The 15,649-nt window shown below is 40.3% G+C and overlaps 1 protein-coding gene across 5 annotated transcripts in view; it reads left to right on the top strand.

Annotated features, from left to right (window-relative positions):
* The window catches only part of HERC3 (HECT and RLD domain containing E3 ubiquitin protein ligase 3), a 118,233-nt gene that overhangs the window by 52,188 nt on the left and 50,396 nt on the right, over window positions 1-15,649 (top strand). For 2 of the 5 annotated variants that reach the window (XM_032861807.1, XM_032861806.1), the window contains exons 2-9: window positions 3,506-3,582; window positions 4,611-4,696; window positions 4,773-4,832; window positions 6,021-6,112; window positions 6,981-7,111; window positions 7,884-8,044; window positions 10,241-10,317; window positions 14,134-14,258. In XM_032861807.1, the coding sequence (XP_032717698.1) occupies window positions 4,627-4,696; window positions 4,773-4,832; window positions 6,021-6,112; window positions 6,981-7,111; window positions 7,884-8,044; window positions 10,241-10,317; window positions 14,134-14,258 (716 nt within the window). In that variant the 5' untranslated portion in view covers window positions 3,506-3,582; window positions 4,611-4,626. Of the gene's footprint in view, window positions 1-3,505; window positions 3,583-4,610; window positions 4,833-6,020; window positions 6,113-6,980; window positions 7,112-7,883; window positions 8,045-10,240; window positions 10,318-14,133; window positions 14,259-15,649 lie in introns of all 5 variants that reach the window. The other 3 variants (XM_032861804.1, XM_032861803.1, XM_032861805.1) reach the window with 2 other exon arrangements.

Below are 15,649 nucleotides of genomic sequence, written 5' to 3'. Positions count from 1 at the left end.
AACCCACTGAGCCACCCAGGTGCCCCTAATACAGTGGTTTTAAGATTTTTAAATATTTACTTTATTTCCAGATCTTAGATGATTTAATAAAGTATCCAACAGATGATTCACCACTAAGTAAATATTTGAAATACTGAAGTTACTTCCAGATGCTCTCCTTAGGGGGTGGAGTCTCAGTTTGTGGAGGGTTCTTGGTGATCAGAGAGGCCACTTGCTTATTTCCATCACTTTATTCCTGTTCTTTTATATGACAAACATAGAGCACACCCCTACTGTCATACTTGCACATTTTCTGTAACTGTTTATTTAATGACTATTTGTCATACAAAGCTGGGAACTTTTGATGATGAGACCTGGATTATGCATTTTTGCATCACCATTGTCAAGGGTGTCCAGCACATTTATTATTTGTTACAAGGCTGTGTAATAAGTGGCCTCTCCACCCCAGCCCAATTATTGTCCCCTTTAAAGGACAAAATACTCTTCTTCCTCTTCCTTTTCTGCCCTTCTTAGATTTTTGTCACTTTAATCAAAAGCTGTTTTAAGGAAAAGAGGAACATGGAGGTAAGCGTGATTTGATTCATTTCCTGACTTAGAACAGGTAGTAAGTATCTTGGATTCATTTTTCCAAAAATTAGTTGAATTTTGGGGAAGAGAGAGAGAGTGGCAATAAGAAAAAAAAGGGCACTATATATATTTTAATGAAATTCTGTAAATATTAAGGAAAAGATTTATAATGTAAATGACAAAAATATTTCACTTGTTGATGACCAGAGATTTAAAGATTTTTAACGATATTTCATTTCTAAAAACGAAGTAACCTGTGTTATAGTAGCAGTTTAATTTTCAATAGCCATGTCTAAATTATGGATGACTTCTGAGGCTTTGGTCTGTGTATAATTTTATGTTATAACTTAATTGAAATATATTTCTTAATTCATACTCTAGTCTTGTAGAAAGTAACATAACTTTGAAGTCAAACTGCCCTCACACTCTAATACTGGTACTATTATTAATTAGGTGAGTGACCTCGGGCAAATTCTTTTAACGTATCTAAGCCTTGATTTCTTCAGTTGAAAGTGGAGTGTTGTATCATGTACCTTATGAAGTTACTGAGAGGAGAGAATGAGATGCATAGGTAAAACACATCCCATGCTTGCACTCTTTACATATCCCTCCTCTCTACCTCAAGGCTACAATTTCCCTATTGTTTCTTGGTCTTTAGAGCTGCTTCCTTTCTGTAACCAATTATGACGTTTGTGACAAGGCTAGCAGTCAACCCATAAAGGGAGAATTGTGGGGAATTTGAGTGAAAACTGGCCAGGAGAAAAAGGGCTGTTACTGCATGAAATTTCTGAAACATAGGTCCCCTAGGCAGTAGTGCATTTTCCAGTTTTAAAAAGGAGTTGGGTTCTATACACTATTGATACCTGTATAACTTGGATGAATGCCCAGGGAATTATTCTGAGAGGCAAAAAAAAAAAAAAAACCAATTCCAAAAGGTCACCTGCTATATGATTTTATTTATATAACATTTTTGAAATGACAGAATTTAAGAAATGATGGGTGAATTAGTAGTTGTCGGAGGCTAAGGATAGGGGAGGGGAGTAGTGGTTATAAGAGTTTAGCAGGAGGAATCCTTGCGGTGTTCAGCTGCTCAGTACCTTGACTGTGCTGGTGGTTACATGAACCTACACAGATGGTAAAATTAATACACAGAATTGAGTACAAATAGAACTGGAGAAGTGTGGATAAGATTTGTAGATTGTATTAATGTTAGTATCCTGGTTATGATCTTATTATTCTAGTCTCAGAAAATGTCACCACTGGGGAAAACCAGGCAAAGTGTAAAAGGGCTCTCTCTGTATTATTTCATATGACTGCATGTGAGTCAATAAAAAATAGTTGGGTTCTATTAGATACTAAATTTATATGTGAGTTCTGTTTCATAAGCTTTTTGTACGTGAGAAAAGAAAACAGTAACAAAAGTAATACCTGCTTGTCAGTCGAAATAATCTGCTCTCCCATTGGCCTCTGTCTTCTAAGATGCCCCTCTCCCGAGAGGACGGCCCTCTGGCTCCTCTGTTCCCACAGCATAGACTTAATGAAGAGGATGGTGGCAACTTGCAGGCTGTTACATTAGAGAGCAGGAGATATTCCCAGGTGCCCAAATCTGTGGGCCAGCACTGAGCACTGTTACGTGGACTTTTTTCATTTGTTTTTTACCACAACCCTATGAAACAAGTGCTGTTCTTGTCCGTGTCTTTCACATGAGCAAGCAGAGGAGCAGGATTTGAAAAGGAGTCTACGATCCTCCTCTTACCATCCTAGGGAATTTGAGTTTGGTCCTTATTTTTTAAAAATTGTGATAAAAAAATTTGTGGTCAAATACACATCACATGGGATTTTGCATCTTACCCATTTTTAAATGCATAGTTCAGTAGTGTTAAGTCTATTTATGTAGTTGTGTAAACAATCTCCAGAAATTGCAAAAATTTATCTTGCAAAATTAGTCGGTACCCCTTAAATAACAGCTCTCCTCTTCTCCTCTCCCAGACACTGGCAAGCAGCATCAGACTTGATGTGTATGAATCTGACTACTCTGGGTATCTTTCATAAGTGCATTCATAAAGTATTTGCCCTTTTTTTTTTTTAGAATTTTATTTATTTATTTGGCAAACAGAGATCCCAAGTAGGCAGAGAGGTAGGCAGAGAGAGAGGAAGGGAAGCAGGCTCCCTGCTGAGCAGAGAGCCTGATGCGGGGCTCGATCCCAGGACCCTGAGATCATGACTTGAGCAGAAGGCAGAGGCTTTAACCCACTGAGCCACCCAGGAGCCCAGTATTTGCCTTTTTGTTACTGGGTTATATCACCTAGCATAATGTTCTTGAGTTTCACCCATACTGCAGCATATGCAGAATTTCCATTCTTTTGAAGGTTGATTTAACATTCCCTTGTATGAATACAGCACATTTTGTTTTTCCATTCATTTGTTGATGGACACTTTAGTTGCTTCTACCTTTTGGGCACTGTGAATAATGCTATTCTGAACATGGGTGTACAGATATCTCTTTGGGACCCTGCTTTCAGTTCTTTTAGATGTATCCATGGAAGTGGGATTGCTGGATCATTGCATTGCCCTCATTTTGAAAACCACATAGACAGCAGCCACATTCCTAGGGATCTCTCTTCTATAGCTTATTCCACTTTTCCCTCGACTGGAGATGTCAAGGTTGGAATTAACAAGAGTGTGGTGATGGGATTAAGTGCAGATGTGTTTTTTTTGTCTTGTTTTGTTTTGTTTGTTTGTTTGTTTGTTTTGTTTGTTTGTAACTGCCTAAGAAGTAGGAAGTTAGTGAAAGATCTAATAGAATTATATCTTGTAAGATTATGCATTTAATTTTAAAAAGTCTTTTAGGAAAGGTGTTATTTATTACCACTGTTGGGAATATTTCTCCTCAATGTTTGGGAATGCCTTCTTAAGAAGAAAGCCTTTTCTGTTTTAGGTTAATACAGAAGCTGAACCAGCAGACGATATTACAAGTTTCCTGTGGCAACTGGCATTGCTTGGCTCTTGCAGCTGGTAATATAACATTGAAATACATGCTAATGTTATGTTAATTTGGGAACCATTTCTCTTTGCATTTGTGTGTGATGTTATCTAACTGGACCCCTTTAACACACTGGTCCTGTTGGACAGTGGTGTTTCTCAGATAGCCTTTGTGCAGCTCATACCTTTTTTGGGGTGTGGACAGTGAAGGAGGTGGTCATCATTGCTCTCTCAGGCAAGGATGAGGAGGCAGGACTGAACCTCAGTGTTCTTGAACATATGGAAGATTGGTTTTTCTTAGCTATAGTCACTCTCAAGCTCCCAAATAAGTGAAAAGGAGGGAGGGAGTTAGGGAAATCTAAGTTCACAAATAATACCGTATTCCATGTTAGAATAAATTTGAGGGGAAATCTGTACCAACATGCCATGCTTGATGCTCTGTGAGATAGTCCAGCTCAAAGCCTGGACCTCCTGAGTCCTGGGGTTCATGATCTTGGTGTTAGAATTAGTTCAGTTCCCTTAGTGGATCTAAGCCCGGTAACTGGCCTAGTCACAACTAAACTGGCTTACACATTTAATTTTCTCTTTCCTTTATATAAATATTAATAGCCTTTGAAGGGCAGTAAGACTCAATTTATCTCTCTGTTGTAATGACAAATGGGAGTTTTGGTTTGGCAGTCCTTTTTTTTTTTAAAGATTTTATTTATTTATTTGACAGAGAGAGAGATCACAAGTAGGCAGAGGCAGGCAGAGAGAGAGGAGGAAGCAGGCTCCCTGCTGAGCAGAGAGCCAGACGAGGGGCTTGATCCCAGAACCCCGAGATCATGACCTGAGTTGAAGGTAGAGGCTTTAAACCACTGAGCCACCCAGGTGCCCCAGGTTTTGGCAGTCTTCATAGCATGAAGTGTCTCTGTCCCTTGCTCTCAGGAGGGTTTGGTAGGTTGAAGGGGAGCAACTAACAAATGATTCTCCTGGGCAAATAGGTTGTTCTTATGAGGTTATTTTTGTGAAAAGAACTTGTATCATGTCTGGTAATACCAGTCACCCTGTCTTTATTTCAGATGGTCAGTTCTTCACATGGGGAAAGAACAGCCACGGGCAATTGGGCCTGGGAAAGGAGTTCCCCTCCCAAGCCAGCCCACAGAGGGTGAGGTCCCTGGAGGGCATCCCCCTGGCTCAGGTGGCTGCAGGAGGAGCTCACAGCTTTGCCCTGTCTCTCTCAGGAGCAGTTTTTGGCTGGGGGATGAACAATGCAGGGCAGCTAGGGCTCAGTGATGAAGAAGGTAAGTAAAGTCTTTGTATGTATCTCTTTAGTTCAAAAACACTTTCATCAGTTTAACACATGCTTCTTGAGAATCTGCTGGGCGCTGGCCCCATGTTAGGTTCTAAGGGTGCAGCAGTGAACAGAACAGATGATACACTCGACTTCGTGGAGACTGCATGCTGGTGGGTGGAAGTATAGTATGTCAGATGTGTTTGAGAGGACGGTGTCCTGTTTTATATAAGGTTTCCAGAGAGGGCCTTTTTGATAAGATGTTTGAACAGAGCCTGAAGGAGGTCAGGAGGGAGAAAGGGGACATGTAGCTATCTGGGCAAAGAACGTTTCAGTCAGGGGCACCTGGGTGGCTCAGTGGGTTAAAGCCTCTGCCTTCAGCTCAGGTCATGATTCCATGGTCCTGGGATCAAGCCCCACATCAGGCTCTCTGCTCGGTGGGGAGCCTGCTTCCTTGTTTCTCTCTGCCTGCCTCTCTGCCTACTTATGATCTGTCAAATAAATCAATAAAATCTTAAAAAAAAAAACACGTTTCAGTCACAGGGAGCGGGGTGTGTGGAGTCTGTACTGTGGGAAGATAGGTGGTGTGTTCAAGAGGGGAATGAGCGAGGGGAAGAGCAGCAGAGCTGCTCAGAGAGGTAGTATAGGCATGATGATGTGGGGCCATGGAAGGCAAAGGAAGAAGTTTGGCTTCCGTCAGTGAAAGGGGAACACTGAATGTTTTGAGGAGAAGACGGATCCAATTTAACTTTGGTGAGCGCAGGCCCCAGGGAAGCTGGAAGACCAGTTTGGAGGCAGTGGGAATGAAGTCGGTTATGAATATACTGTGAAGGTGGGACCAGTTGGTTTTGCTCATCGTTGGGTATGTGGTTGAAGGAAAGAGAGGAAAAGTGGGAGGATGAAGTTGCCATTTATGGAATGAGGAAAACTCTGTGTGTGTGTGTGTGTGTGTGTGTGTGTGTGTGTGTGTGTGTTGGGGGCTGGCGAGTGGACAGCATTGGGGAGTGTGGGGAAACCATGCGTTAGGTTTTAGATGTGTTCAGAACGAGGTGTGCATTAGATACTCAAGTGGATGTGCAGGCAGGAAGCTGAATATGTGTCAAGGATCCAGGAGGACCCAAAAGTCACGCTAAGATAGTTGTGTACGTTTCATCTCAAAACTAATGGGAGAGACGTTCTGATTTTTCTCTTATTGTAGATCGAGAGTCTCCTTGCCATGTGAAACTCTTACGAACGCAGAAAGTCGTCTATATTAGTTGTGGAGAAGAACACACAGCAGTCCTCACAAAGGTAAGGGACTCAGAGTGTTTGGGTTTGTTCTGTGATGCTTTGGCGTTGGGTATGGCACAGATGAGGATTGTTACTCGATTAGTTTTGATAGTATCTTTTAGAGTAGTGATGGTGTTTAAAAACAGTTCAGTATAAATAACCTTAAAGTATAGTATATAGCAACATTCTGTGTTCCTCTAAAACCCTTTAAATATGTGAAAAATACAGAGCAATGTACTTCATGTCTTAAAATTATCAACCTCTTTTTTCTAAAACTATCACATGCAGAGAGAACGAAAATGTATTTTTATGTTGAACAAATACTGTTAAAGATTCACTTTAGTAAAATGCCTTAACATTTGTTCAAGCACAGCTGTTCCAGAGTAGCTAACTGTGGTGAGTGCTATGAAGTGTGTAAACCTGGCGATTCACAGACCTATACCCCCTGGGCTAAAAATACATTATATGTTTATAAAAAAATTAATTAAAAAAAAAGGTAGCTAACTTACCAGTGGGTTGTGGAGCATTTAATTTCTTATATATGAAGGATTGTGCAAAATCATCTCATTTCACCTATCCCTGTTTCCCCTCATTTTGTTTTGCTTCCTAGCCCATCATTGTGCTTTGGAAATTTACAGATGGCACAGGGTCCCTTGAGCAGTGCTGTCTTTGGTCCATAAAGATGTAGTTCTTAATTTCTTTCTTTTTTTTTTTAATTTACTTTTCTACTTAATGAACATTGCAAAAAAGGCATTTTGGTGAAAGATCAAGTGAGTGTTGTGTTCTTGTACACGCTGTTGTGACATGAATCTTGTGTACAGAGGCTTTTCGAGGGGTGTACTCAAACCTCAGAGATACAATGTAGTCATGTCATGTTTTCCCTTGTTAGAGTGGAGGTGTGTTTACCTTTGGCGCGGGTTCCTGTGGACAACTCGGACATGATTCCATGAATGATGAGGTTAATCCAAGAAGAGTTCTGGAGCTGATGGGCAGTGAAGTAACGCAGATTGCTTGTGGCAGGTGGGTGCCCTGAAGAGCTTCCTAGTGTCTGTTAAGACCTTGAAATGAATCTCGTCTTTGTAATGACAGAGCATGTGGTTAGACCTAATAATTAACATTTTTTTTAAAGATTTTATTTATCTAAGAGAAAGAGAGAGAGCAGGGGGGAGGGGCAGACGGAGAAGCAGACTCTCCGCTGAGCCTGAAGCCTGGAGCCCGGATGTAGAGCTCAATCCCAGGACCCCTGGTATCATGACCTAAGCTGAAGGCCAAGGCTTAACTGACCAAGCCGCCCAGGCGCCCCTCTAACCACCAGCATTTTAAGAGATCTTGGCTGCGTACACAGCCTACAGTGAAAGTTTGGAGAAAGTCCGATCTGAGTAGAGTATGGCAAAGATAGGTTTCAGATGAGTGGAGCAGGGTGGGGACATGAGACTTATTTTGGGATAAAGATTAGCAGGGAGGAAGACATGAAGAAAGGAAAGTGAGAGAGCCTCAAAGAACTTCTTGGAAATTTTGCCTGGTCTACCCTGCTTCTTCCCTGTCATCTCGAAGGCCTGATGCAGTTGGTCATTCAGCCTTTTCCAAGTGCTGCCATCTTGCTCATTGCTTAGAGTCTCAGAGATAATGGAGAGCCAGCCACTGCAAAAACAGTCAGAAGTCAGTGTGGGGTGGCATTTCTAGGGGGTAACCAGAGGCAGTGCTGTGCTCGTGTGTGGGGGCTGAAAGTCAGTCTCAGTGTATATCACTAGCAGTAGAAACTATGCTGATACGTGAATTTATTTTTCCCCAGACAACACACCCTAGCCTTCGTGCCTTCTTCTGGACTCATCTATGCATTTGGTTGTGGAGCAAGAGGTCAATTAGGAACAGGGCACACTTGTAACGTTAAGTGCCCATCCCCTGTGAAAGGGTACTGGGCCGCTCATAGTGGCCAGCTTTCAGCCAGAGCCGGTAAGAGCGATTTTCATTGGAATGTAATGGTATTTTAAATGATAACAAAATAATGTTTATAGAGCACATATCTATATTCTACCTTGAAGACTTTTGGAGGAAATGAGTATGAGAGCTTTTTTTTTTTTTTTTAACATTAATCAACAGTTATTTGAGTAGTTACTATGCATGAGGGTCTATAATTGAGATCCTAGAGATCTCAATTGAGAGTAAGCAAAAAAAAAATGTTATTTTGGCCCTAGGGACCTTGGTAGTGGTATATAAATTTTATTTGTTATTATTGCTGTTAATAAAAGTTAATGTTTATGTAACCAAGCTCTATTACTTACTTATGCTAAGCACTGAAAACAACCTTAAGAATTAGTGGTTATTATTTCATGTCGTAGATGGGGAAATTGAGTCTTAAGGAGGTTAAGTAACTTGTCCAACATCGCAGAGATTTTGGGGGCAGGAATTAAAACTAGGTCTGCCTCACTCTAGAGCCTGTGTTCAATGCTTGTGCTGTTAATTTCCTTTTGCTTTTGCTATTCTGGTCATAACATGACATGATTTCTTTTTATGCCATTGTTTCTTCTCTTAAAAAATAGTTAAATAGCACAGCGTCCATTTCATTGGAAATCAAAATAAGGCAGTCACTCAGTATGAATGACTTGAAATAATGAATCCAGCAGCTGACAAGAAGCTGGAGAGTCATTAAAAGGAAGTGTGATTTAATAATAACTTGATTTTGAAGACTATAAAGTGACTTATGCCTTGATTAGGATTTTTTTTAAACAATTACTACCATAAGTTTCCTACTAGATTATAAGAAACTTAAGTGCAGGGGACTGAGTCTTCTTTGTAAAACTTGTATACAGCACAAGGCCTGGCACAGACTTCTCAGTCAAGAAAGATTTATGGAATGAATACATGAGCATATAAAAATGCAGTGGAACTCAAAATACAAAATAAATAAGATTTGGTTTTGATGATGTTCCCCAAAGTGAAAGAATGGCTAGGTGTCCTCTGCCATTTGAGAATTTCTTTTACACCAAGGCATTGTAGACATGCCGGGAATGCATGTATTTAAGAAAAAAAAAAAAAAAAAGCAATTTCATAAACTCAGGTATCGTATAGGTTAATTTGAAATCACAACTTTTTGAAGTTTGATTAGAACCTAACTTGTGTGATCATAAATTTGTGTTTGGATGTATGCCAAAATGATTTTATAATGTAAGTAGGTAAATTTCAATTCATCATGTAAATGCTGTGGTTTAGGACCCTTCATGGGAGTGTGGGAGCACAGAGGAGGGCATCTAGGAGTATTCCGGTTAGAGGAAGTTTGAGCTGTGTCTTAAAGCCTGATTTGGAGTTAGCCAGGTTGAGGACTGTGAGAGAGCGGGCAGTGGTGAGTAGCACAGAAGAACCGTGGCAGCCGTGCTGTAGGAGGCACCATGGTGGAAAGTACAGTGTACACTGAGGGTGGTGGAAGGAAAAGATGTAGAGACAGGGGATAGTGTGGTATATTGGGAATGAAAGCAGTGTTGGCGGTGTTGGAGGGTCACTGTGGTTACAGCATGATGGGAGATAAAGCAGGGAGTAGGAAACGGAGGTCCTTGGAGGACAAGCGTCGTCCTGGAGGGGCTGGAGAACAGCACACTCAGACAGTCGATTGTTTCTTAGACGTGTTACTGTTGATATCAGTGACTTTTACTTATTCATTTTTTAAGATTTTATTTATTCATTTGACAGAGAGAGACAGCAAGAGAGGAAACACAAGCAGGGAGAGAGGGAGAAGCAGGCTTCTGGCCGAGAGGGAGCCCCATGCAGAGCTGGATCCCAGGATCCTGGGATCATGACCCGAGCTGAAGGCAGAAGCTTAATGACTGAGCCGCCCAGGCGCCTCTAGTGACCATTTTAAACTGCACATCAGTGGCTGGAAAGATTAGAATGAAAAATGGAAACAACATCAGGATTAGCTTGCTGTTGGGGAGGGGCTAGGGGTAAAGTTGGAGGGGAGAATACCATTTTGTACATTTATTTTTAATTGAAGTAGAAACAGTTTTGGTCACAGAGCCAGGAGAGAAGGTTTCTTCCTTGACATAAATAAAATGGATAGGAAAGCAGTCTGAAGCATATTTTGGAATATTAGGAAAGGGGATCAAGGAAAAAGCTTAATTACTGAAAAATATGCTCTTGAAAAAATTTTTTTGACAGATCGCTTTAAATACCATATTGTTAAACAGATCTTCTCTGGAGGAGACCAAACTTTTGTACTTTGCTCCAAATATGAGGTAAAAAATTCTTTCGACTGTTATTTTGGGGGTAGAATAATGGTGAACCAGTATTTATTTTAATAAATAATTACATGAGAGCAATATTACCCTTTGTTTCTACCAATTTTATCTTATTAAGGTAAGCCAACTGATCTTGAAGATGTTCTTTCCATTTTGCTTCCTTGAGTGCCAGTGATTTTCCTGGTATTTTAATCATAGAGTTCTAATTTATAATTTAAAATCATTTGTTTATGTCTACATTTGTTCCAAAAGATATTTAAGGAGGCCTAGAGAATTTATACTTTGGCATTATTTGACTTTCCCTTTCTTCCCTATTAGGTAGCAATAAATGATGGGTACTTGAGAACTTAGTGGGTTTGTTTGATGTGATTGAGTATATGCTAAATATAAAAGAGTTGATGCAATATTTAGATATCCTTTATTATTTGTCATCTGCTCATAACACCACACTAAAATTTCACATTGTGTCCTGCGTCACTCTAGTGGGTAAGTTAGGAAAAATGATGTTCCAGTATCTTTCAGCATTGCAGGTAGAGGAGAATATGGTCCAGGTAATAATCTGTGACAGAGCAATAATCCCTCCCCTCCTCCTGGACAAGGGAAGTCATTCTGAAACCTGGGACACAGTTCGTTTTCAGCCCTCCACTCCCTTCCTTGCTTTTGGGTACCCTCCCCTCCGCTCCCTGCCCTTCCCCTCTGCTCCCCTCCCGCCCCCCCCCACCGGATTTTATTCAAACAGCTTGTAGGGAGGACCTACTATATATCGTGCATGGATCCTTACCCTCTCATGGAACAGCAGGGAAGAGCTGTTTGTGATGATAGAGGAGTCAGAATTGGTTGGGAAGAAAATAGGAACTGTGGAGACCGGCGGCCCCTTTGAGTCCTGGAAATTCTTCCCATTCGTCTGATACTTTGCCATCTTTAAATACACAATGTTTTTGCCTTCTAGTCAGTGAAAGTCCGTGATTTGGTAAACGAGGTTGTGCTGGAGCCTGAGGCTGCAGGTTGGACAGTGGAAACTGACAACTAGATATTTTCCAGGTCAGGAGCCTGGAGAAGGTTCTGTTTAGTGCTGCCATCTGGGGTGATTTGGAACTGCTGCTTTAGACCTATTTTAGGCCCAGCTTCAGTGCTTCACAGAGAAATCTTGAGGAAAACAGAGATTATTTTGTGTTTCTTCCAAATGCCAGTGAAATGAAATATGAAAAGCACTGAATCTCTGTTGGATAGTAACTTTTGTCGATAAGTAGAGTTTGAAGCATTCATTTCCCTAAGAAATTGACTTGAATAATATTATCCAATTTAAATTTTCCTCTGAAAGCCAATGTAAAACTCAGTTTTATACTTTTATAAATATGAGATCTGATCTAAGGGGTTGTTTTTAAAATGTATTGCAGTTAGCACCATTGGGACTGGAAAACAAAACATTGATGAAAAGGATATAAAATAATGTCATATTAGAGAAATAGGACAGTGAAAGGTTAAACAACTAGTAAAAGTGGTCTGCATTAAAAATGTAAGATAACAAAAAAGAAACTAAAAGTAGACTATCCCTTAGGAAGGTGTTACTCTTTCTCTTTAAAAGTGGAGGCTGTACATGTTTACTTAGACACTGTGAAACAGACAGTTTAGACACAGAGACTGAGAAAATCACGTATTTACTGCGTTACCATAACACCTGAAGAATCACTTAACGACCTAAGAGAAAGCATCTGTATTGTGACAGGCTCCATTTTTATAAATGCAACTCCTTCCGCTAATGCCGGGTCTCAGGTAGAAGAGGGGAAGGGGGGAGGTGCGTACAGATACTGCTTTGCTACATTGGATTCCATGTCTTGGCAATTTAAAGGGCCGGGCATAGTCCCTCCTTTTCCTTTCATGTTATTTGCTGCATAGGCTTGAAGAGGGAATGTGCTTAGGATGTTAGGTGTGCTTGTGTGTGCGTGTTTACGCTCATATGCCTGCGAACCAGCCTAGGTGACATAATTTTCTTTTCCCAACGGTTATTCTCAACCTTTGTTGCCCATTGAAATCACCTAGGGGATTTTAAAAAAACACTGATGTTTCTCAAGACTCTGATTTAGTTGGTCTAGAGTGTGACTTAGCCATCAAGATTTTGAAAGCTCTGGTGATCTAAAGTTGGGAAACGCCCTAGATCAAATTTTTTTTGGCCTGTATATAAGGTTGATAACCTTTTCTTGGGTCTTTAAGTGATTCTGAGATTATACTTCATCAAGTCACCTGTAGTTTATTGGATGTATGATGAAGAGTGAGAAAACAGTTCCATATTTATTTTATGTAAGTATGTGTTAGAGTCTGTTCAGCTTCCCTGTGAATGGGGATAGTAATTAAAAAGTAGGCAACAGTAGTTTTAAGACCAGGGTGAAGGGGCAGTCTTGCTTGTCTGTTTTCAAGGGTCCACTTTATCTTGTGATTTTCCTCTGTGTCATTCAACGTGACTTTTGTTCTCTCATAATTGTCTGTGGCCATTTTAGTAAAGTGATGATCAAGACCCAGATGATCAGAAACGTCGGCAAACGTTTCCAATTTGTTACTTGTTACATGTGCTCTTTCTTTCCCCTTATTATGATATCTTAACTCAAAACTAGGGGACGTAACCAAGAAAATTTTACTTTGGAAGTTGTCTTTTTTTTTTTTAATTTTTTTAATTCTTTATTAAGATATAAGGTATTATTAGCCCCAGGGATACAGGTCTCTGAATCGTCAGTTTACATGCTTCACACCAGAGCACATACCCTCCCCAATGTCCATAACTCAAACATGGAAGTTGTCTTTTTATGTCAGTACAAAGAAGAAAAAAACCAGTCATCTTATGAATTGATGGATGAATGGTTTAATATAATTGTTTCTCATTTTTCTAGTGACAGTTATGGGGGTATAAAGCACTTTCAACTTTTTCTTAGTTCTGTATCAAGAACAGGATTTAGGAAATATCTGTTGAATAAAATACATCTTAGAAAATAAAAGTACTTATTTTTTTATTTTATTTTTTTAGATCTCTCTGAATAAAGGATATAAAATGCTGTGCAACACTGGGAATTTTTAAGGCCATTATTGACATGTCCTTTCTGCTAGCTTTCTTATAAATGTTTAACTGTATACCTGGAACAAGAAATTGAGAGGCATTAAGCTTTCATAGATTACACTGTACATCATAACTGAACTTTTTAATGATATATTTATATCATTATATATATGTTTATATATGGAGTTGGGTGAATAGTTATGGCAAATGATTACTACCTTAAAAACCTTGAGGTTACAGTGATTCAAAGCAGAGGGGAAAGAAGTGTGGAAAAACCATATTGGGCTTGTTTCTCTGGTGCATAGTCTCTGAGACTGAGATTTATGTTGAGAAAATTTTTCGGGTGGTGTGGGCTAGAAGGGCATCTATTTGGGGATGAAGGAGGTGGGGTTGGGCAGAGGGAGAGACTGCAGGTCAGTGTAACAGAGGCCTCAGCCAGTCTCCTTGGGAGCTCTGAGGTCAGGTCGGCTCTTCCCCAGTCCTGAGTAGATGGGAGGGGGCTAGGCCTTTGTACTCTACCTCTCCCTGCCACCGGATGTTGAAGAGGTGAACGATTAGCCCCGGAACTTCAGAAATTCGAAATGTGGAGAGCAGCCCAGCCGGGAACTGTCTGGAGCTGACACCTGCAGTGGCGAGGGAGTGAAGAGGGGTATGTGGGCAGTGCACCCCAGCTCCTGTGAAACCCAAAATGGAGAATATGTCAGCAGAAAGAGAAAAGATCCATCCTACATAATTTCTCTTTTTTACTGTTTTATTTAATCCTCTAGAATTCTTCCCCTGCCGTTGACTTCAGGACGATGAACCAAGCACATTACACCAGTTTAATAAATGATGAAACCATAGCAGTTTGGAGACAAAAACTCTCAGAACACAATAATGCAAATACAATCAAGTATGTGGCTGCTTGTTTTCATTTTATTTTTTCCAGGGTATATTGGAATGTTTTAGCTTAGTAATTTCCCTTACTTCCGTATTGAGGTTGTAAATATACATGGAATTTTTTATTTTAGGGAATCTTTTTTTTTGCCACATATTTCTTGAGGATTTAGTGTCCTTAGGCCCAGATAACATAATAGATTGTTCCCCCATTCTCTCAGAGTTTGTCCCTTAAACTTACCTTGTTCAGATCTTAAAAATCCTGACTGATAAAGGTGAGTTGGCCTTTCTGCTAAAAAAAGCTTAGGGTTATGGTTGTTTACCCCCAAGAGTTTCTTCATCTGCATGACCCAAAGCATCCCAAAAGTAAGACAGCTGTTACCTTACCTAATCTTGAATAATATGTAGCATTTTTACATTGAAAATGATTAGCTGAGATGGCACTTTAATGTCAAGTTGAGAAAATAAAGTGGAAAGGATTGAAGACTTTGACCAAGTTTATTTTATTACTGTTTTTTAAAGATTTTTATTTATTTATTTATTTGACAGAAAGAGAGATCATAAGTAGGCAGAGAAGCAGGTGGAGAGAGAGGGGGAAGCAGGCTCCCTGTTGAGCAGAGAGCCCAATGTGGGGCTCGATCCCAGGACCCTGGGATCATGACCTGAGCCAGAGGCAGAGGCTTAACCCACTGAGCCACCCAGGTGCCCCTGATCAAGTTTACTTTAAAGGAGAATTTTATCCTGCACATTTTTATGAATTTTCATTGACTTTCCTTAGCATTTTCATTTTTCTGCAGAATCTAATAAATGAATGAATCACACTCTGTGTACTCAGTGGTATACACTGAAATGGGTATAATACATCTTGCTTTGTGACATAGAGTATAGTAGGGCAAATGACCAGGGCCCTAAACTTTGGGGTGTATCAAGGGATCATTGGGAATGTCTTCCAGTAGCTCGTGTCCTCAGAGTTTCTCTAACCCTAAGTGGCTCTGCTGTGGAATTTAGTCTGGGAGGATGTAGGGGTAAGGGAAGGGGACAAGACTCATCCAGGTAGGGGCAGGTGGCTTCCCCTTTGCTGGGACCTTAACAGTTGACTCATTCTAAGTTTTCTTATTTATCAAATGAGGGGATGGAGGAAGTGATCTCTAGAGAACTTTCTTGACCCAAATTCTCTCATTACCAGCAATTACCGCAACCCCCTCCTTAACCATGTTTTTGTTGTATTTCTTCCCTTTTCCATATACTAACTGAGAGGGTCCAGGACTCTCACACACAGCTTTTTTCTGGGCCCTCAGAAACTAGCTGTTTTCCCAGAACCTCTCTTATATAGGTAATAGGGATAAACACTCATTTTCACTTATTTTCAATTTCTTTCTCAGGAAACACGATAGAAGGATATGGTTG

The sequence above is a fragment of the Lontra canadensis genome, unplaced genomic scaffold (genome assembly GCF_010015895.1).
Source record: "Lontra canadensis isolate GAN:19392208 unplaced genomic scaffold, GSC_riverotter_1.0 scaffold1, whole genome shotgun sequence".
In the NCBI taxonomy this organism is placed as follows: Eukaryota; Metazoa; Chordata; class Mammalia; order Carnivora; family Mustelidae; genus Lontra; species Lontra canadensis.
Note: the sequence above shows the minus strand (reverse complement) of the source record. Positions and strands in the feature narration are given on the sequence as shown.